General features: G+C 41.0%; 2 protein-coding genes across 5 annotated transcripts in view; one reads left to right on the forward strand and one right to left on the reverse strand.

Annotated features, from left to right (window-relative positions):
* The first annotated feature begins 1,191 nt into the window (after positions 1 to 1,191).
* On the forward strand, positions 1,192 to 10,189 carry Gtf3a (general transcription factor IIIA). Its single transcript, XM_033759943.1, has 10 exons — positions 1,192 to 1,275; positions 1,840 to 2,082; positions 3,398 to 3,498; positions 5,095 to 5,191; positions 5,579 to 5,667; positions 6,732 to 6,805; positions 7,891 to 7,971; positions 8,499 to 8,728; positions 9,663 to 9,722; positions 9,935 to 10,189. The coding sequence occupies exons 1-10, from the start codon at positions 1,192 to 1,194 to the stop codon at positions 10,079 to 10,081; spliced, it is 1,206 nt and encodes a 401-aa protein (XP_033615834.1). The 3' UTR covers positions 10,082 to 10,189.
* Positions 10,138 to 21,444, reverse strand: part of Mtif3 (mitochondrial translational initiation factor 3) — an 11,870-nt gene continuing 563 nt past the window's right edge. The window contains exons 1-5 of one of the 4 annotated variants that reach the window (XM_010623836.3): positions 21,268 to 21,420; positions 15,778 to 15,845; positions 13,740 to 14,200; positions 11,274 to 11,431; positions 10,138 to 10,391 (exon numbers count right to left, since the gene is read on the reverse strand). In XM_010623836.3, coding sequence (XP_010622138.1) covers positions 10,176 to 10,391; positions 11,274 to 11,431; positions 13,740 to 14,199 — 834 coding nt within the window. In that variant the 5' untranslated portion in view covers position 14,200; positions 15,778 to 15,845; positions 21,268 to 21,420 and the 3' untranslated portion in view covers positions 10,138 to 10,175. Of the gene's footprint in view, positions 10,392 to 11,273; positions 11,432 to 13,739; positions 14,201 to 15,777; positions 15,846 to 21,267; positions 21,421 to 21,444 lie in introns of those variants that run through there. The other 3 variants (XM_010623835.3, XM_033759932.1, XM_010623834.3) reach the window with 3 other exon arrangements.

A 21,444-nucleotide genomic window follows, 5' to 3' on the forward strand; every position in this document is an offset into this window, starting at 1 on the left:
ATCATTGAAACCTTGCTTTTGGTTAGGAATAAATTAGTTTCATCACATCCTTTCACCTGCCATTACCAGGCAGTACCAATTGCTGTCCGTTCTTTTTTCATTTTAATCGACATATCATATTTTTACACATTTATGGACTACAGACTGACAATTTAGTACATACATACAGTGTTTAATGATCAAATCCAGGCAATTAGCACTTTGATCTCAAAAATTTATCATTTTTATGTATTGGAAACCTCTGGGCTCTTCTCTAGTTATTATGAAATATATCACTAATTTTTGTAGATCATAGTCACCCCACTGTGCTGTACAGCACTAGAACTTACTCTATCTGAAGTATTTTTGGTTCCATTGTGGAACTTCCCACTCTCCCTTCTCCCTCTCATTCTTTCCAGGATCTAGTGCCACTTTGCTTTTCTCTACTTCCATGAGATCAATTTTTTTAGCTTCTACATATGAATAAGATCAAGCAATATCTGTATATCTGTGCCTGGCTTATTCTACTTTAATCTTCCAGTTCTTGCCCTGATGGAGGTTAAATCAAGATCAGGGAAAGAGGAAATTATAAACCTAAATAGTTAACAGTCCCAGCACATTTGAGGATCATCTACTTAGTGCTATAGAAAGGCCCACAAAAGGCGAAAAGGTGGCAGTAGTGGTCAGGTGAGGTTTATCGAGAAGATGCAGAACTTGATCCAGGCATAGACAAAAGGCTGAGCCCTGCACTCCCATTTCCTACATGAGGGCACTGTCACCTACTCTGCGGGAATAATAGCTCTGAGGAATAAAAATACTTTTCAAAAACCAGTCTTGCAAACTCATACCGATAAAGTCTCAGATGTTTTAGGGAGAAGGCAAACACAGGCAAGAGAGTTTAAGGGCTGGAAAGCCTGTTGAGAGGGAGAATGAACAGGGCAGGTGCAGAAGCCAGTAAGGTAGAGAGGAAGAAGAATCAGGATGCTCTCTGTTTTCCATCCCAGTTCAGAGACTCATTTCAATGGTGTGGGCGGCAACCCCAAGACCATCATTTTCTGATGCTCCCAGGTGATAATGCAGAGACCTGTTCATCAGTCAGGCTGACACTACCCTGGTGATTTGGAATGACGTGAAAAATACCTCATGGAACATCAGACTATCCACTTTGTTACTGTTACTCAGAGAACCCTAGAAACGTGATCCTCATAAACCATGCTACCCACATTCATTCGATCCGCTCAACAGTGCTTCTTAGAACTTCCTATGCATCCAATCACCTGGAAATCTCTGATTCAGGTAGGCTGGAGAGACCTCTCTCTGAAGATGTGGCTGATTCACAGACCACTGAGCTGCGAAGCCTCAGGGTAGCGGTTCCCATGATTTCCTGCACACTGGAACCATCTGGGGAGTTTAACTGGTCCACTTATGCTATAAACTTTGCAACTTGCAAAGATCTCCACGAGACTCTAATAGGCACACAACCTTAGGATCCACTGTTCTGGGGATTGCAGCGTAATGATGTAGATTAGATGCAAGGAAATGAATCCGCAGCGGGCAGAGATGTGAATAGCAGGCTCGTTTAAATTATGCAAGGTTAGCACTTCCTAGAGGCCAGCGGTGGATGGTAAACAATTCATAGTTAAGAAGTGCTTCGTAACTTGTCCTACCTGTAAGACCTTACTTAGCTCTAGACTCAGAAACCCCAGCCTCTCACGCAGGGAGGGAGGGGCACGGGCCGCCACCAGGTTTCCCGGCGCATGCGCAGCCCTTCAGAGCATGCGCGGCACTCGCGTGGGAAAGAGGAGGGGCCGGGACCCTACTAGCGGGACTGCACTCCCGGAAGTGCACGGCGGGTCTTAGCTGTGTTTCAGCACGTGGCTGCGCTCCTGGCCCGCGGACGCCCTGGAGCCACCCGGCTCGGTCGCAGAGGCGGTGTCCTCCCTGACCATTGCAGACGCGTTCGTTGCGGCTGGCGAGAGCGCAGCCCCTCCCCCGCCGCTCCCGCCACTCCCTAGGAGGTTCATCTGCTCTTTCCCCGACTGCGGCGCCAGTTACAGCAAGGCCTGGAAGCTCGATGCGCACCTATGCAAGCACACAGGGGAGGTAATGAGGCCGCTGCGGGGCGTGGCGCCCGCCCGGATGTGAGCCAGTGGCCCCCGGGAGCCTTTCGCGGAGCTCCTGCGTAGTCGCCTGCGCAGCGGGTGCAGCGTCCTGAGTTTAGGGAAGGAACTGAGCAAGTGGACAGTTCTAGGAGCTTTGTGCTGGGACCGCGATGGCTTTGCTGTAGGTTCAAGGCTCCCTAAGCAACCCTTTCCCATACGTTGATCTTGAGTTTCACAGGGTCAGTACCTACCGGTAAGCCTTGAACACGTGCGCGGGATGCATCGCTCATCCCCACCAAGCACTAGGCTAAGCGCCTAGACCTCCTAGACTAGACTAGATCTCCTAGAGCTGCTACGGACTATAATTTGTGCAAACAGCCCTCTCCCTTGGTTCCTCCTCTGCCCTCTGCTTTGTGCACCCCATCTTGCTTTGGCTTCATTGGAAAGCCTTTATGCTGTGCTTCCCCTTTCTTCCTCTTGTCTATTCCACCCTCTCCATAGCACCCCCCCCATTTTGGCGCCTATATGTCAAAATACAGCTTTCTTTTTAGACTTATTTGCTGGATATTGGCACTGCTTCTTCATACATGTTGGAACACTTGAAGTCATAGTTGTTGTCTTCCTGACCACTGGCTTTGCTCTTAATACTCTGATGTACTGGTACCTCCTTCCTCATTGTCATAGTGGTACCCTTTCCACAGTCAGACACTCAAAGCTGGTTAGGTTCAGAATGGAGCTCCTCCCACCCCCAGATTGTAGTAGCAATTAGGGCTGTGAGCTGTTTTCCTTGTTTTTCTGTAGCACCTGTCAGCATTTTCAGGTATGACACGTTTTTTTGTAGCTGTACCTGGCATTTTTTTAGTGCAGACACTGGGCTTGACAAGGCTGAGACAGAACCTTCTCCTCTGCCCCCCGCTGACTTTACAAGGTGCAATCATGCAGGTGGAGATCTGTGCAGATGGGGTATGCTAATGGCAGTGATGTGAAAAAGTGAGCTGCTGGGGAACCCAGGTGCTGGGTTAGGGGCAGGTTAGCAATGCTGTGGAAGGTCACCTGCTTATTTCATATGTTATCCATAGACCAAAATCTGATGTGTGATTTTGTGATAGGTTGTGGCATTTCTGCTGTAAAATTTGATGCAGGAAAACGGTTTCGCCTTGGTGTGGTCGGTATTGCTATACTTGCTGAGCGGAAGCCATCTATCTCCACAGAGGAATTCAGTAGCTGTGCCTGTTAGGTATTTTAGGCTTTTAATTAATAACCAGAGTTATTAACGAGGGCAGAACTAACATGTTTTTTCTTTCCTTTTCTTCCAGAGGCCATTTGCTTGTGACTATGAAGGCTGTGGCAAGGCCTTCATCAGAGACTACCATCTGAGTCGCCACATCCTGATTCATACTGGAGAAAAGCCGTTTGTGTGAGTGGAGAAATGGGTTTAGGCCTTTGAAATGGGTTGTGTGGGGCACATAGACCTGGTGACATGAATGAATTGGTCTTCTGCTCCCCGTTCTTGTCGTGGTAGGTGAAACCACTGTCTCTGGTGACCCACAGAAAGATAAGGTGGCTCCCTCTTCATCTTTCTGATCCCCTGCAGCACAGACATCATAAGGTCTTTAACTTCCTCCTGGACCTCCACCTGCCTTGCACCTGTCCTGCTGCAGGTCCTCAGTCCTCATTCAGTGCCTGAAGTGTTTTTCTGTGCTCCTGATTGGCCCCCTCCCAAGTCACCCCAAGTGGCTTCCCTTAAAACCAATGGTTTTGAGGGCCGGGGATTTGACTCAGTGGTTCCACCACCTGCCTTGCAAGTGTAAAGGCCTGAGTTTGAGCCCCGTTACCATTAAAAAAAAAAAATGGTTTTGAGCTCTGTTTATATGAACTCAAGGTCGCTAGTACATCATATAAATGGCTGGTGCAATTTGGTCCTTTTTTGCTTATTTGCCCATCAATTTGACTCTAGGATGTGACATTATGGTCCAAGCCTATAGTCCAGCCTGCTGAAAGGGCTGAGACAAGAGGATCATTGATCCCAGGAGTTAGAGACCTGTCTGGGCAGCACAGTAAGACCCTGACTCTTAGTAAAAAGAAACTATACCCCAGCTATGCTGAACTAACAAACACTTCTCCCTTATCCCAAGTATGCCATGGTCCTTCCTGCTGCAGCCCCTGCTCTTTAGTTCTCACACTCATGTTGAGTTAGATGGCTATTATATTTAAAGCCAAGAATGACAGAAACTTAGAACAAGTGGCTTGGACAAGATAGGCTCTTTTTGTCTTGTGTGACTAAATATGGAAGTATAGAGAGGTAAGGGTCCAGGGGGATCTAAGGTCTTCATGGGCCTGGGCCCCTTCTAACTGGTCTCTCTGCCCTTAGCATCTTGGAGCATCAACCTCATGGTCCTACATGCCTGCTGGAGCCCCAGCTATCATATTAGCATTCCACCTGTCAAGGAGGAAGAAAGGGCAAGTGGTGTGCCTCCACTGTGCACAGTTTAAAGACTAGATGCCAATATGAATGGCTTGGAGTCATGCCAGTGTCTGTACTACATGTTTTACCATTAATGTTGAAGAAACCAGGTTTTCTGAGGTCTTTTTTAAGGCAATTTATAGTGACATTTCATGCAAAATTAAGGTTATCAGATTCTGCATTGAGACTAACTAGACTTAAGCTGGATTTGAGGTTTAGTGGAGGCTGTCAAACATGAAAAAGTGCCGTGTTACTTGATGGTCACATGAAGTTGAGAGGCCTGCATGGTGTGGCTTAATTAGCACCTTGGGAATTTTCTCTGTCAGTCTCTTCCTTTTTTGGTGTTGCTGGAAATCAAACCCAAGGCTGGGAATGCTAAGCACATGTTCTTCCCCTGAGCCATACCCCAGCACAACATTTTGGAATTTACTGAAGACTATTTTCTACTATTTTTTGTAATAATTAGCTTTCATAAAGTAGGAAGGTATATATATCTTAAAACTTTTCTTTCCTTGGCTTGTTAATATTAGTTTATACCATTTCTTATAGTTGTACTGCTAATGGCTGTGATCAAAAATTCAATACGAAATCAAACCTGAAGAAACATTTTGAACGCAAACATGAAAATCAGCAAAAACAATATGTGGTAAGTCTGATGACTTTACATGGTTAAGTTTTGTGAATTTTTTTATACTTATATTGCTTATATTTCTAAAGTTTTCATCATCCAAATTTTGTCTGGCAAGTATCTAAATTTAGTCTGGCACTGACTATCCTAATGATAAGTTTTAATTCACAAACCTTGTGTGCATTAAAGTAAAGTATATCATTGGGCAACTACCCCCACAAAAATGTTTTTGCTTTTTGAAATGTCATTAATCTTTAAAGCTTCTTGACTTAACATAGAATTTTACTGTAGCTGTAAGGGTGAAAGTGGCAACTGCATAATCTCCAAAATAGTTTTATCTTGAGGATTGTTGTGAACTGTTGATTTTTTGTTTTTTCTCAAGACTAACAAACCTTTACTAAACAGTGCAATTTTGAAGGTTGCAAGAAAGCCTTTAAGAAACACCAGCAGCTGAAAATCCACCAGTGCCAGCATACCAGGGAGCCACCATTCAGGTGGGTGCTGCTTGTGGCTGATGTTCTGCATCACTCAGTGTGAAGAAGACTGAGACACAGAGGCTGGGTGCAGGTGTTCTGAAGTCATTTCCCAAACAGCCCTTTTCTGCAAATAGTGTGTATTGTGTATGCCCATTTATATGGCATTTGAAAGGTTAAATTTTGATTTTGTTTCTTTAAAAGAAATATTTAATATGTTTCATAATAATTTGTGAGGTGGTTATAGTTGTGGTTAAGCTTGAAGGGAAGGCTGAAGAACAACGTTCAAGTAGAGCCTGTTCACTTGTCTGAAATGCCAGTATAAAGACAAGTCACTCCTCGTAGAACCTAACAGAATTAACCAGGCTTAGCCTGCAGTCAGAGGATGTCTTCAAGACATGCAAGGGTGGCTGGACACCTTGGAATAGAGTGTGACGGGCACTGAGGGATTTATTCTGCCACCTCACACTGGTGCTCCCTGGTGGCTGGGCAGTCTTTTGCTGTGGCTCATAGATGCAACACTCTCCCTGCATTCGCTGCAGTGACAGTACTGTGCTGGCCTGCAGGTCTGCAGATTATCTTTGTGCTCTGATGGTTTTAGCATTGAGTAGCACCTGCTTTTTGCTGCTCACCTGAGGCTCTGGATGCTGCGGTAGTTTTTCTTTTTTTTTTTCTTTTTTTTTTTTTTTAATCACACAACCCCAGTGCAGCATCGTTTGAGATGCTGAAGACAGCTCAGAATGGCTGGAATTTCCTATACCAAGTTGACAACTTCCTAAAGTGTTTGTGTAGCAATGACAGCAGAGTCAGGGTATAAAAATGAAAACAGTTTTTAATTTAGTCACATAAGCAAAAAAAAAGCAAAGTGCATTCTTTCTCTCAAACATTTCATTTACCTCAGGGCTGGTCAAGCAATTTGATTTTCACCTGTGATTAGGCCTACCTTTTAAATCTTATATTTCTGTGGCTGATTTTATTATGGAAAGAAGCAAGAATTTGGTAAGAGAATCAGGAAAAAGTACCATTTACCCTAAGTGGAGCTTTCTGAAGTGGACCATGTAATTTTTCATGTGTTGCTAACCCAGGTGTACCCAGGAAGGATGTGGGAAGCACTTTGCCTCACCCAGCAGCCTGAAGCGACACGGGAAGGTCCACAAGGGTAGGTATGGTCAGTCTTGTGTATCTCATGTTGAAAAACACTGACAGTAGGGCGTTTAATTCAGTGATTGATGGATTGTGTGTGTGTGTATTTCTTTGACTATGTGGTGCTTTCTTGTCTATTCCATTATCTTGCTGGGAGATAGGCAAGAAGGATGCTGGTCTGCTTACTCAGCCTTGTTCTCGAGTCTAAAGTCTAGATATTGGTCCTTCCAGTTGTCCCGGTTGTGCAGACACAGTGTTGTACTGTTCAGGCCCAGTGTCTGGTCGTGCTTTATCTTCGGATTGGTCTGTGCTTCTGCCAAGGCTTTGCCTTATGTTGTTTTTAACCTCTTCTGTTCATACCTGTGCTGTTCTTTTCCAAAGGGCCATTCAAAAGGCTGGGATAATTCATGGTGTTCAGACACATGGTATTGTATCATAACAAAAAACACTTGATTCCGTCAACTCCATATATTTATTGTTTCCATGGATAATTTTTTTTTAATCTCTACACCAATGTCCCAGCTCCTAGAATTTAACTAGAGATTAGTGAGGAAGAGTGCAAGGCAGCCAATTTGCTTTTTATAGTGGGTGGAACTCAGCCTGGCATTTATGTCATCCAGTTCTGGTGATTTGCAGTGTCCTTTCTGATCAGTATTTTTCTCTGGGGTCTGCGGGTTTATTTTCTTCCGTGACTATACCCTTCTCCTTTTCTGCTGTATGAAACTGGATATAAGGCTAGAGGTGGCCAGGGGGCGGGCACTGTAAATCCTGAGGTTTGGTGTTGGTCTGCCAAGGACAAAGGGGCCAGGGAACACTTTTGCTGAGGGAAGAAAGAGGCAGGCCTTAGCAGGCAGGGAAAGGGGACATAGACTGGGCTGACATGAAGCACTTTGCTGGACATTTGTGTGGTTTTACATCACATAGACTTTTCTTAGCTTATTCTTACCTCTTGAGTCCCACAGAACAGAATATTACTGGGAGACAAGACAAAGATTATGTAGACATACAAAGTTCTATTCTAATCATGGTCAGCGTCGACTGAATATTCAGAACAGGCATTGCACCAATAGTTTTTGTTTTTGTTTTTTTCCCTTCAAACAGGCTATGTGTGTCAAAAGGGATGTTCTTTTGTGGCCAAAACATGGACAGAACTTCTGAAACACATGAGAGAAACCCATAAAGGTAAGGCAGGCATGAAAAGCATGGTGTGTTTGCCACTGCAGAATTGACGTAGCTAATTCAGAGTGAAACAGTTCATGTGTGTGGTGAAGTAAGGGGTTTCCATTTTCTGTTTTTCCATAGCTGACAGGTGAGCAGAGCAGGGCCAAGCCTCAGCTTGTGCTGGTATGATCTTAGCACAGGAAGGATCCAGGAGTCTTGGGAGCTCTGATGCTCTGGGTGTGCTGGCAAATGGTGCCTGTATTGGGTGACGAGGAAGGATACTGTGAGCAGTTGTTTCATTTTCTCCACAGTCACACTGAGAAGCTCTGCTCCTTGAGCTCAACAGCCACGGAGTTCAGGAGTGATTTAAGAACTTGGGAGAACTTTGGCAAACTCCCAGCAGTAAAAATGAGGGCCAGAGTTTCCTCAGAAATTTCTGATGTGTATGTAGTCGTAAAGTTTTGGACATTGAGTATAATACACACTGAATTTTTCTTGTGTGGTAATAATGTGGGAAGTGGGTTAAATCTGTCTGTCTGCTTCCCCAGAGGAAATAATGTGCGAAGTATGTCAGAAAACATTTACGCGCAAAGATTACCTTAAGCAGCACATGAAAACTCATGCTCCAGAAAGGACTGTGTGTCGATGTCCAAGAGAAGGCTGCAGTCGAACCTACACAACTGTGTTCAATCTCCAGAGCCATATTCTCTCTTTCCATGAGGAACAGCGCCCGTTTGTATGTGAACAGGCTGGCTGCGGCAAAACGTTTGCCATGAAAGTAAGTGCCCCACCTGGCCTGTGCAGCCCTCCTGCTTTAGGGTGGCTTCCTGTGTGAGCAGGGCCAACATCTCTCCCATCCTTGCTACAGCTGGGGTGGCTCTTCGTGGCTCTTCACTCACATCTACATCCTGCAGGCCTGCTGAGAATCTTAAAGTGTACCCTGACCCAGAAGCATTGGCATAAGTTGGAAGCCCTCTAGAAATACGGATTCTTAGGCTCTGAATCAGCCCTGTCCTGTGCTCACCCAGGACTCTGGTTTTAATAAATACTACGTGGGAAGGCCCGTGGCCTTGATATCCACACCTGTTACTGAAAGAGTGTGCTGGTGCTGTGGGTGTCATTTTATACCTGGGAAAAGAATGAGCAGCAAGATTTGGGACTAGATGTTCAGGGGCTCCGGTCTAGGTCACAGCACAGTTCAAGGGTCAGGGAAGAAGGTCATGTGTAGTAGAGGGGCCTGTGCATTTGGCAGGTTCACTCTGTCTGGTGTTTCATTGCTGTGAACTGTCAGGGAATGGAGAGAGAACTGAGTGAAGCTCACTAAGGATAGGAAGCACCTGGAGCTGAAGGCTGTGTTTGTCAAGTCAGTGGGGACACCAGGCAGGTTTCCCATGGTGTTCGGAATTACTGTTTTGACTGGATCAGTTAAAACACCCTCTTCAGCTTGGAAAAGCTCATTTACAACAGGCCTTTCCCTCACAATAGAATTAAGAGGCTGCAAGTGGTTGGGATGGTATAAATTCCTAACATGGGTCGTTGGAGGAGGTACTGAAATCTGCTAGGTCCAAGAGTTAAGCTTTCCTAGGTTCTGGGGTGAAAGGTGGGGTCAGACAATAAGGCTGATAGTCTGTTTATAACTCATGGAGGTTTCATGTTAATTGACACCAGTGTTGGGTTTTTAATGTACAGTGTTTTTCATTTCCTTCACCTAGCAAAGTCTCACTAGGCATGCCATTGTACACGATCCCGACAAGAAGAAAATGAAGCTCAAAGTAAGTTGAAACTACTTAGTCCTGCTTTCATGCTAAAACCTCAGCTGCTTAAAGCCTGGTGCAGTGTTTGGAATATTCTCACCTGCTTTACCCTGAATCTGCCCCATTGAAGCTCTCTGTAAAGGAGTGTTTCCTTGTCAGAGCATAGTATTGTAAAAATCCAGATAAATCTGATTTTAAATTCTGGTTGTCTGCCTTCTTTATTCCCAAAGGTAAAACCATCCCGTGGAAAACGGAGTTTGGCCTCTCGCCTCAGTGGATATATCCCTCCCAAAAAGAAACAAGAGCAGGACTCAACTTTGCCTATAAATGGGGAGTTGGAGAGCTATGTGGAAGATGGGCGCACTCCACAGTTGTAATACTCGCCCTCTGCTAGGCGTCACCAGGCCTTGGAGAAAGACTACGGACCAGTGAGTTTAGTATAGCTCAGAAGCCTATTTTTCTTTATTAAAATCATGGGCACACCACATCTGAGTCCCTGCCATTTCCATTTTCTTTGTTCAAAGTGTCTCTTTTTTTGATTTGAGAGTCTGCATGTTCCTTATCTTCATTCTTGCTCAGATGACAAAGAACACACATTAAAGCTCTTCCTCCTCTAACAGCTTGTGGTCTGGATAAGAAGGTGGCTATTCCAGGCATTGTTTGAAGTATTTGATGAAATATTTCCTCCTACAAAAGGGAAACAGTCCATGATTAACTAAAAATCAACTAAAAATCAGCCTCTGATGTTTTCTGTTGTCAGTGCTCAAACTTGGACGAAAAACAGCAGCCAGGAATTGCTGTTAATTTAAGTGACAGGGTGAGCGATTCACATATCTGGTTAAGTGACTCTAAACAAGTCTGCCCTTTGTCACAGCACCGAGAGGCTACATTTGACCCTGGAGTACCCTCTCCTCCAAATGAGTACCAAGCACAAGGTATTGGCAAAGTATCTTCTTTATCCTGAAAACAGCTCAGTGCAATTCCCAATGCTGATGCTACTTCAGAATCACTTGAGGTAATTAAAAAAAAATAAGACACCTTAGGCTCCAAAAATTCCTAATCAGCTGGGCTGTGCCCTAGGCCTCAGTGAGTCTTAACACAGAGCCAGGGTTGAAGACCACTACCCCTACTATTCTGACTGTGGTGGGTGGGTGATAATACAACTTAGAAGTAGAACACATAGCCAGGGAACTTCTGGGACGGTAAACTGACACATCCCTAGCAGACATTTAAACCAACAGCCTGCTGCTTGTAAGCACCTGAGACAATCTAAAAGATGCCATCTATGAAGTTTTCAGTTTTCCTCTTCTAAAGGTTAGATATTCTACAATTTGTAAAACAGGATATAGCTTTTACATTGTCAAACAGTGTTTTCATACAGCAACATATGCCACAGTGGAAGCACCTTGATACAATATGCTTCATTTTGAAAAATAAATTGAAAAGTGAATTACCATTACTGGGTAGTACAATTACCAGTCACTTTTCTTTGCCTTTAATTTTTCCAGATTTCTTGCATTGTAGTTTTACATCAGAAAACCAAAAAGATTTTTGCTTGGTTTTACTTACTGTTTTATTTTCTGGCTCATTTGCATTTTTCCCCTTCTTTATGGTAATTTGAACGTGGTATTTTTTCTCAATCCAATGCTGAATCTGTTTACTCTTTGTGTCCAAGTCATGTTGACTAATATTTGAAGAAAAGATCAGTTCCTTTATCACAACTGGTCCTGGTTGGAAAGAGACAGATTTGGCACGAGGACTACTTCGAGTGCCTCCTTTGAGACTGGATTCCCCACCTCAGAACACCTCCAGTTGCACAGAGGCCGTGATGGTCTTCTTTCAGTGTCAGAACCCAGCCACTGCTTTTTTAAATGTGAGAGAGACAGCTAAGTACCAAGCAAGGGTATTTTTACTTGCCAAGCAAGGGTATTCAAAGTCCAAGAAGATTTTTGCATTATACACAAACAGAGAACTATAAATCTGGAAAAAAAAAATCATCCAAAAAAAAAAGTAAAGGAACATGAATAGGCAACTCAGGAAAAAGCTTGAGTAGCTGAAGGAAATAACATTAAAACAATAAGCAACAGTTTCCCATCATTAGCATGAAAAAAATCAGTGGGACAGTACCAAGGGTGGGTGAGAATGTACAGGAGGAGATTTTCACACTGCTGATGAGAGCAACTCGACTCGTTTGGTTCACAGAACCTAGAGGATGCACAAGCATTCATGATAATGAAAAACTGGGAACAAGCCCAATGTCATGAAAATGGGTTAACAAATTTGATACAGTCTTAGGATGAGATGTCACATGGTAATTATAGTAAATTAGCTACAGCTATTATATGTATAATGGATAGATCTTGAAACAATGGTGTGCCAATTATATCTTTTTACACACAAAATCTGTACTGTTTATGAATGTATCTGTGTTGGCAGTTTAACAACATTGACGACCTACAAACGGAATCCATGAGAGTGAGCAGGGACTGCTGGGAAGACAGGACAGGACAGCAATGAGGACTGGGAAGGGCTTCATCTTTTCTCTAATATTTTATAGATCTTAAAGTTCAACCATGTTAACACTTGTCCTTTTGGATGATGGATAGTGTTTACATATCATCTTCCTTCTATATGTTTTTAAATTTCCCAAACAAGTTTTGTGTGTGTGTGGCTTTTTTTTGGTGGTGGTGATATTTGAGATTGAATTCAGAGTTTTCACATTAAGCTACATACAACCCCAGCCGTTTTTATTTTTTGAGACAGGGTCTCACTAAGTTGCCCAGTTTGAGTTTAAACTTGCCATTCTTCTTCAGCCTGTCAAAGTGCTGGGATTATAGGTGTGCACCACCATGCCTGACAAAGTTTTTAACAACACTTTGCCTTTCCATAACTCCTATCAGTAGGTCCTGAAGCCTCATCAGAACAAAGTAATTCCTTCAACACATTAGCCCTTCCCACTTCTCCAGTCTGTTTTTTTTTTTTTAAACGTGACACAGTTTGATGTCTTTAATCCCAGCTAGTTGGTCTCTTCTGAATATTTGTTTTTTGTCAACATCCTTGTTGTCTGTGGCATTACCAAAGAGGTGGGCTTGGTGGCACTCATCTGTAACCTCTGGGAGGCTGAGGCAGGATTGGAAGTTTGAGCCCAGCCTGGGTAACTTAACAAGACTCTGCTCCAAAATAAAAAAAAAAACAAAAGGGCCAAGAACATAACTCAGTGTGAAGGTTGTAGCTTCTGTCCCCAGTACTACAAAAACTAAGCCAAATATATGCTTTTTCTCAATGTATACAACTTCATGACAGCTGGGTGGGGACCACTCTCCTGATTCCTGTCCCAGCACTCCTCCAACTGAGAAATCTTCTATAATGATTAGCCTATTTAGGAGCCATGAGAAACTAACAACTTCACTTAATATCCATTCATGGCTTCCTCAAGGATTCAGTGACAAGTGTCTGGGAAGGTGACTGAGCCATTGTAACAAAATACCTGGGCATGAGAGTTGCTCTATAAATCCCTCCATGGTGCACACCTGTGATCCCAGCACTCTGGGAGGCTCGAGCCAGGACACTCTCTGGTGCTCTGGCAGCACCACCTGGACAACTCAGCAAGAAAAATAAACACAGGACTGGGGATGCAGCTCTGTGAGATCTCCATGAGAAACCTGAAACCATCTCTTCTGAATCTTATTTCATTCCACTTATTTCATCAGCTACTCTGCTTGCCATGACGTTTGTACTCAACACCACAGGACCAGGGAAGAAGAGTTTGTCCCATTTGGATTTGTCTTGTTTCTCATTTTACACAGGCTGAAATGAAGAGACAATGGAAACAAGGTATCAAGGAAAATGAAGAAAATAAAAGAATGGAAACAAGGCATAAGTAAGGAAACACACTAGGAACAATGATGAAGCCATGAATGTTTTGATTTTTCCAGTTTCTCATCTCCCATTGTCCAAGCACCTTGGAACACATAAGAACTTAATTTACCTGTCTGTAATACAAAAGTATCAAGGAGCTGAAAGCAAAATACTCACCTGTTTTGGGTTTGGCCTTTTCCTGCTCCCTCAGTCTTAGGCGCTCCTGGTGGATTTGCATGCCCGTCATGAGCTGGTACTCTGGAGGATCTGCACTGGCACTCCTCTGCACCAGCCTCAGGTTTTGCTCGTCCATGAGTTTAATCACCTCTGCCCGGTGCATGTTTCCCAAATCACTGCCCTTTTCATCAAAGACTCGAATAATTCGTGCATGAATTTTCCTTCCTGTGTTAGTCAAAGTCCTATTGTTTGTTTTTCTTTTCCTGTTATCCTGGGTGTCTTCCACAGTACTAAAACACTTTGCATGGATTAGAGAGGTCAGCCTTGGGGCAGAAGCAGCCAGGGACAATGGTGCTGGGGCTGTCTTTTGCACCATATATTTACCAAAACATCTTCCAATACACTTACTTTCAGTCTTTATGATTTGCAGTGTTAATTTCTTTAGAAGAAGAGCAGCCATCCTAAGAGTAATGAAAAAGTTTGTTAAGATTTAATAATTTATTCCCATGGCTGGCTAGGTATATGGCAGGGACTAGGGACCTCTGGAGCCTGAACGTGAAGGTCCAAACACAGCAGCCCCAACCAAAAATAAGCACAAAAATCTCAAGTGCTCAAAGACTGTTTTCTCATTTATCATCACCAAAATAGCAGCAGCTCAAGTCCCAAATTTCCCTAGTTATGCTCTGAGTACCACAGTGGTAGACGCTAGGACTGTAAGGAATTTATACACCCAGCAAATTTCACATCAAAATCACAACCTTGCTTCTTCCCAAAGTCTCTATCAGTAACAAGGACACAGAAGTTGTCACATGTAAAGTTATATTACTAAATATTGATCAATTATTTAAATGTTAAGTATCTTTTCCCCTCATAGCATCACGGATGAAAGCCACCATGTCCTATTTAACAAATTGTCAACATATTAAAATAGAAAATATTTCAAAATGTAGGTTATTCTCCCAGACATTATATAAGCAAAACAAAACAAGACATATGAAAAAGATGAAAAGAAATTTATGAAAATCCTAGTTATTTGACATAAAAAAGTAATTTTCCAATTATCACTTTTTCACACGTATAATTTTACACTTGCAATAAAGATTTTTAAAGAAAAAAGATGTAGGAGTTTTTAAAAGTTTTGAAAACACTTTCTAAGATAAGAAGTGAAGGAAAAGACTAGAGAAATACTCAAACTATGCTTTGTCAAAGTCGTTTACCATTATTCAAATTTAACTTTAGATTCAAAAAAGCTTTTAAGGGCCAGGGATTTAGCTCAGTGGTACAGCCACCTGCCTTGCAAGCATAAAGGTCCAGAGTTCGATCCCAACTACAAAAACCAAAACAAAAAAGCTTTTAATTTATTTTCTTGACTTCTACAGTAGACAATGCAGTGCACTACAATTAAGCTTTAAGGCCTGCTTAATGTTGGCTTTGTATAAGCAAAGCTGAAAATATACGTGTTTCTTAGGACATGTCTTTATACATAAAAATATAAATACAAAGTTAAAAAACATAAAGTTTGAATTGCAAATTACATAAATTTATAACTTTAGAATTTTACTAGGAAAAACTTCAAATGTACAGAAAGACTAGTGTAATAAACAGCATATAGCCAAACTCATTTCATCTCTATACCCAACACCATCTATTACCTATTTCAAAGTAAAACTAGGTCATCACTAAATTCTTCAGGATATATCTCTAAGAGGGGCTCTGTCATGTTCTCAATAATTATAATAACATTATCCCAATTAATAACCTTTTCTTTATATTATCAGATATTTAGTTCTCAGATTTCCCTGACAATATTAGAATTTTGTTTGTTGATATTTGATTTATAGTTTGGCGACATGAAGGGACTCCCACTGGCCAAATATAGTAAAATTTAAATATTATGAAAAAAAATTAACACACTGAATATGCAAAAAATCTAAGAGATTGATAATCTGTCACAACTGCACATGACAAATACACTCTGATTCCTTACACTGAAAACTGGTAAACTGATAATTAACTAATAAGTGTGCACTTATCATACCTTTTTAGGAAGAAATGTATTCATCCACTGTTGATGAGAAAAAGCTCTTCTTTAGAGGAGAAAGACAGCTAATAAATGGAGAAGAAATGTAATCAGAAAATCACCATTCTGCCCCCACCATGAAATCACTAATTCAGGCAATAAAGATACAAAAAGAAATCAATAGGTAGAATGTAGATGTCAAAGGGTCACCTACAGACTACTTCCAGATTGAAAAGATAAAAAGATCCTCTACCAAACAGACAGCTGGCCATCACATCTGTAGATTTCACTTCCTTTATCCAGGGGTACCAGGCCAGATTTAGAGAGGAATAAATTAGAGGACACTACAAGGTAACCATCTCACAGGTCCAGACTATGAGACAAGACAACTGGCTTGGTGTCTTCAAAAAGGGCAGCATAACTGGGAATGACAAGTGAAAGGTCAGGCTATACTTAAATAAAAAGACTGACAGACATAATTATAAAATTCAATGTATTTGAAAAAAAAAGCAGTTGAAGGGTCCCAAGATTTAGCTCAGGGGCATTGCACCTGCCTTGCAAGTCCAAGGTCCTGAGTTTGAGCTCCAGTATTGGAGGAGGGGGGGAAAAAGCAGTTGAAAAGACATGTTAGACATGCAAGAGGGAAATGTGAGTATGGATGAGGTATTAGATGCTCTTAGAGAAGTGCTGTTAATTTTCTTAATGTGAAAATTAAATTTTTAGGAAATCCTGAAATACTTAACATCATAACATCTGTCACTTAGTCTTTTTTTTTTTTTTTTTTTTATACAGGGTCTCACTATGTAGTTCAGGCTGGGCCTCAAACTCACAGTAATCTTTCTGCCTCAGCCTCCTGAGTGCTGGGATTTTAGGAAGGTGCCACCATGCTCAGCAGTATTCAATTCCTGGTACCAAATAAATAAATAAAGTATTTCTTCAGCATGGAGTCAGCTAACAAATTTAAAGCAGACCCATGCCACACAGCATGATCTCAATAAAGTCTGAATAATCATCAGATCAGAAATGGACATCATACTATAAAATCATGCTTTGTAAGTAACTGACTTTAAGATATTTGGCTTTTAGAGTATCATGGCCATCTCAGTTTAGTCATGATAGTTTTACATCAGCATCTTTATTTTGATTTAGACCACTGGTCTATCCATTAAACTAATGAACTGATCAAGGGATCAAAGATGATTCATGATGATCAATGATAATGACTATTTCATGTCAACCTTCAAAAGTAACTATTTTTAGACATCCAGGTAAATCTCCCCTTGATCCACTTATATGTTACTATTCATTCTCTAAAATGTCTTGCTTTTTACTGTCCTACTCTACTGGTTCTTCACAGAAGAGAGAGGAAACATCTGTGTTTTAAAAGCATCCCTAGATAATGTCAACAGGCCTCTGGTTTCTGAGAAACACTGCTTTAATATATTGACATGTTGACTTTTAACTGTTAATTAGGAAAACATGGATGAGTTCTGCTTCAGACTCAAGCCATCAGCGTTTAAGGTGGCAAGTCACTCAGGTTTTGGTGAAAATTAGATAGAAAAATAAAGACAATATACACTACAAAAAATTCAGAATTTTAATTTTTTGAAGTCCTGGTTTATGTGTCACTTTTACATAGGCTTGAAACTAACGAAGGGAACATATCTTTTAATATGCATAAAACCAGAATGCATTTTATTAAATTACAGCGAAATACAGATCTTACAGATTCAGTTAAAAAAAATGACATATAAACTGAGTCTGTAAGTTCTGTATTTTATTGTCCAGCAAGAGCGCTATCCTTAAATGAGTACTTCCTGTCTTTGTAGACTGCTTATAGTGTATTGGCAACAGAGCTGTCAGTGATTTTACCTCATGAATTTGTCACCCAAGTCATGACCTCTTGCGGCTGGCTTTACAAAGTTTCCATTAAATCAAGTGCTAATTAAAAACTTAAGAGACAGGAGTGGCAAAAATATGATGACAATCATTTGGGGCTGAGGATGTAGCTGAGCAGCACAATGCCTTCCCAGCAAGTACAAGATCCTGAGTTCGAACCCCATTACAAAAAAAAAAAAAAAAAAAGATGACAATCAAGGATGATAGCCCACATGAAAGTATTGAAATATTGTAGGCACCAAAATTCAGAAAATGTTTTATCTCACACAAGTGCATTAGGTACATCTGTTACAACATACACTATAGCAAATTTTGAAGATTCATTGTAGACACAGCCACATCTGTTTATCAATGGCACACATTATTTGCGAATTGTGTCTCTACTCCAATTCGTCATTTTACAGCTAAGCCTCAAGTTCTTCTGTTTACACAGGCATTTATCTCTTGTCCAAAGGTGCCCACTTGGGTATTTATAAGTACTTAATTATAATTCATAATATCATTTATTTAAAATATGAATGTCGATAAATTATTTTTAATTATTTAATTCACTAAGTCCAGCATGTGTCACAGTGGACTAAATGCTTCTCTCTGACTGGTAATCTTTTTTTTTTTTTTTTTTTTTTTTTTTTTGGTACCGGGGACTTGAACTCTGGTCCTTGTGCTTGCAAGGCAGGCAGCACCACTGAGCTAAATCCCGGGCCCTCTGGCTGATAATCTTAACCAGGGCTTACTTTCAGGCTTACCTTACAAGCATCCTAGAAAAAAGTCATGCTAGGACTTATTTTCTAATGAGGTCTTATTTTCAGGGAAATATGGTATTTCAGGTGAGTTTATGATTGTGTTGTTTATATATTTTTGTTTATATTTTCATATTAGTCTTCAGTTGTGTAAAATGAGCAGTATTCCTTAGAGGATTATTTCTCTCAATGTTTTATTATGCAAATGTTAAAACATACAGAAAAGTTGAAAGACTACATCAAAAAACCCAATACCTATTCCATAATTAACACGCTTCATCTAGCCATCTATTTGTTCCTCTTTTTAGTCCTTTAAGTTTTGTTCATTTCAAGGTAATTGCAGGCAACAGTATATTTCATCCTGAAATACTTCAGCATACATAACATTAACTAGAGTTCAGTTTTTGTTTAAAATTCTTTATGAGCGAGAGAATAGAATCATTCATAGGAAAATGGATACATATTGAAGATATACTCCTAAGTGAAATAAATAAGTCCCACATGTGTAAATACCAAATAGTTTCCCTGGTGTGAATATTCTGCAACAATGCATAAGATTCTAATAAGATTACTGACATTTAGAAATGGGAGGAAAGGAGCTAAAGGTGTAGGGAAGGTGTGATACGTAGGGGAAGAACAAAAAGGGAAAAGAAAAAAATGTGAGAGAATGAAAAGATGAAAATAAAGTGTTTGTAGATGGGGAGGGGAGGAGGGGGTGAAGGGAGGGCAGAGGTAAGGGGAAAAAAATGAGAATCAAGACTTGCCATGTAAAGGTACATGATCCCAACAATGAATGTAACTGTACTGTATCCCTAAATGTACCAATAAACTCAATAAAAAAAAATTCTTTATGTAAAACTTATGATATGTACAAATCTAAAGGTCACAGGTATGTACACTTTTGTGACCAAAATGTCTTTCAAACTGTACATGATCAGCATACTCCAGAAATCCCTTCACACCTCTCCCAGGTCAACTTCCATCCCCAGCCTAAGGCAACCACAATTTTTTTTTTCCCCACTGTAGTCTAAGAATTCATACAAATGTAATTAAACCATATGTGACTCTGTTCTAAGGCATCTCAGCATGTTTTCAAGATTGATCCCTTTCATAACATTAATTAGTTCCTTTTCATTTCAGAACTATCCTAACGTACTGAAGTTTTTAAATCTAGCTTCCTATTAATAAACATGTAGTTTGTTTGAGAAATTTCATGATATAAAAATATACTGAAGATTTAAAATCTCTACTTTTCTAGTAATAAACATATGGGTTTTTCCATTTTTTGCTTCTTAAAAATTAAAGTCACCATGAACATTCCTATACTTAAAAAAGTGATTAAAAGATTACTGCCCCAAAGAACAGTTGCATTTCACTTATAATACATTATTATATTCTTTATGAGATACTAATTATCTATTTGCAAGGAAAGTTCTTGGAACATAATTTAAACATATGAGTTACTAGATATAATCATAAGGGATGAGAAGGTAGACAGTCCCATCCTGTTACAGGTCAAACTGCTTGCAAGCTTTTTGAAACTATGCAGACTGAAGAGATGAAAATAATTTCTATTCTTTGTTTATTTGTTGCTCTTCTTTGCCATATAGCTGATATACACTTGCTCAATTGGTATCTATTCATTCCAGGAAGGATGGAACAAGTTTACATAGATTCTAGTGAACTAAGCATTTGTTAAATGAATTTTGCCAATTCCTACCACTCTAAGAATTCCCAAAGGATTTATGACAAGATCCTTGCAACGCTTGTAAGGCCGGCAAACCTGGTGGTCGCAGGCTGAAGACTGCAAGATGAGGCTCTTCTTTTGCTTTTTTTTTTTTTTTTTTTTTTTTTTGGTAGCGGGGATGCTAGGCAGAACCACTGAGCCAAATCCCTGGCCCTTCTTTTGCTTTTTTATATGGAGGCCAAAGTACTTTCCATAACAAGGCTGAGTTATTTAAAAGTCCAAATTCAAACTTAGAACACTGAAAAAAGCCCATATATATCTAGCCAATTACCTAACTACATTTCTTTTGCTGTAAAACTGAAATAACTTAAGAATCATGCAGAAAATGTTTAAGAAGCTTGTAAATCCGGAGGTAAAGACTCAGCACTAAAAATCGACTTATTCCTATACATTAATCTTCTGAGCCTGGTCCTCTTCCAGACTGCCTTGCTAACGATCTGCAACTGTCCATCAGAAGCAATGTCCTCTCTGACACTTCCACTCCTCACTTTCACAGCCAACCCAACAGTGTCATCAACTTTAACTGCCTAGAGTCAGCTCAAACCTACCCCTCCCTCCTTATCCACTGCCCCCTCTCCTTTAACATTCCTCTCCCACTGGGTCTACAACCAGTTTTCCCTACTACTTTGCTGTGAACACATCCAGACCCTTTTCTTCAGGTTAAAATCGCCCGCAAGTTAATACCTACATCTTCCCCAGGCCAAAGCATCCTCTTCCTCACCTCTCCACATTGGCTTTCTACTTTTATTAAACACTCTTTCACTTGGCTTAGGATACACATTATTGCCTCTGCTCTTTGTCTCAAGAAAGTCCTTTGAAACTAAGCCAGATCGCTGTCCGCCCCCATTTGTCTGTTGAGCCCAACATGCAATGATAGCACTTATCACAATTATCACTTTGTGATTATTTTAGTATTGCTGTTCCTCACTGCGAAGCCGCGAACAGATGTGATTTACTCATTACCGTTAAGCCTAGAACAATAAATATTAGTTGAAAATATTCGCCCATTCACCTATTTTTCTTAGACTGACGCCTTTCATAACATTTAATATTTTAAACTGTGGCTTCTCAGTAAGAAAATTTATTTTACTTCTTTCAGGAATCTTATGCCATCAAACCTACTAAGTGATGAAAGGAGGAAAAGAAGTTCCAGTCTCTTCATGACCTTCCCCACTAAGGCTTTCTCCAGCTACAGCAGGCAGGAAGCAAAGCGTCTGCCAGGCTTTCCGGAGCTGACCCGGGTACCCTCAGCCCCGAGGGGCGCCCAAGCATCCAGGGGCCGGGGGGGGGGGGGGGGGG

Source organism: Fukomys damarensis, unplaced genomic scaffold, assembly GCF_012274545.1.
Source record: "Fukomys damarensis isolate Sample0158 unplaced genomic scaffold, DMR_v1.0_HiC HiC_scaffold_38, whole genome shotgun sequence".
NCBI lineage: Eukaryota > Metazoa > Chordata > Mammalia > Rodentia > Bathyergidae > Fukomys > Fukomys damarensis.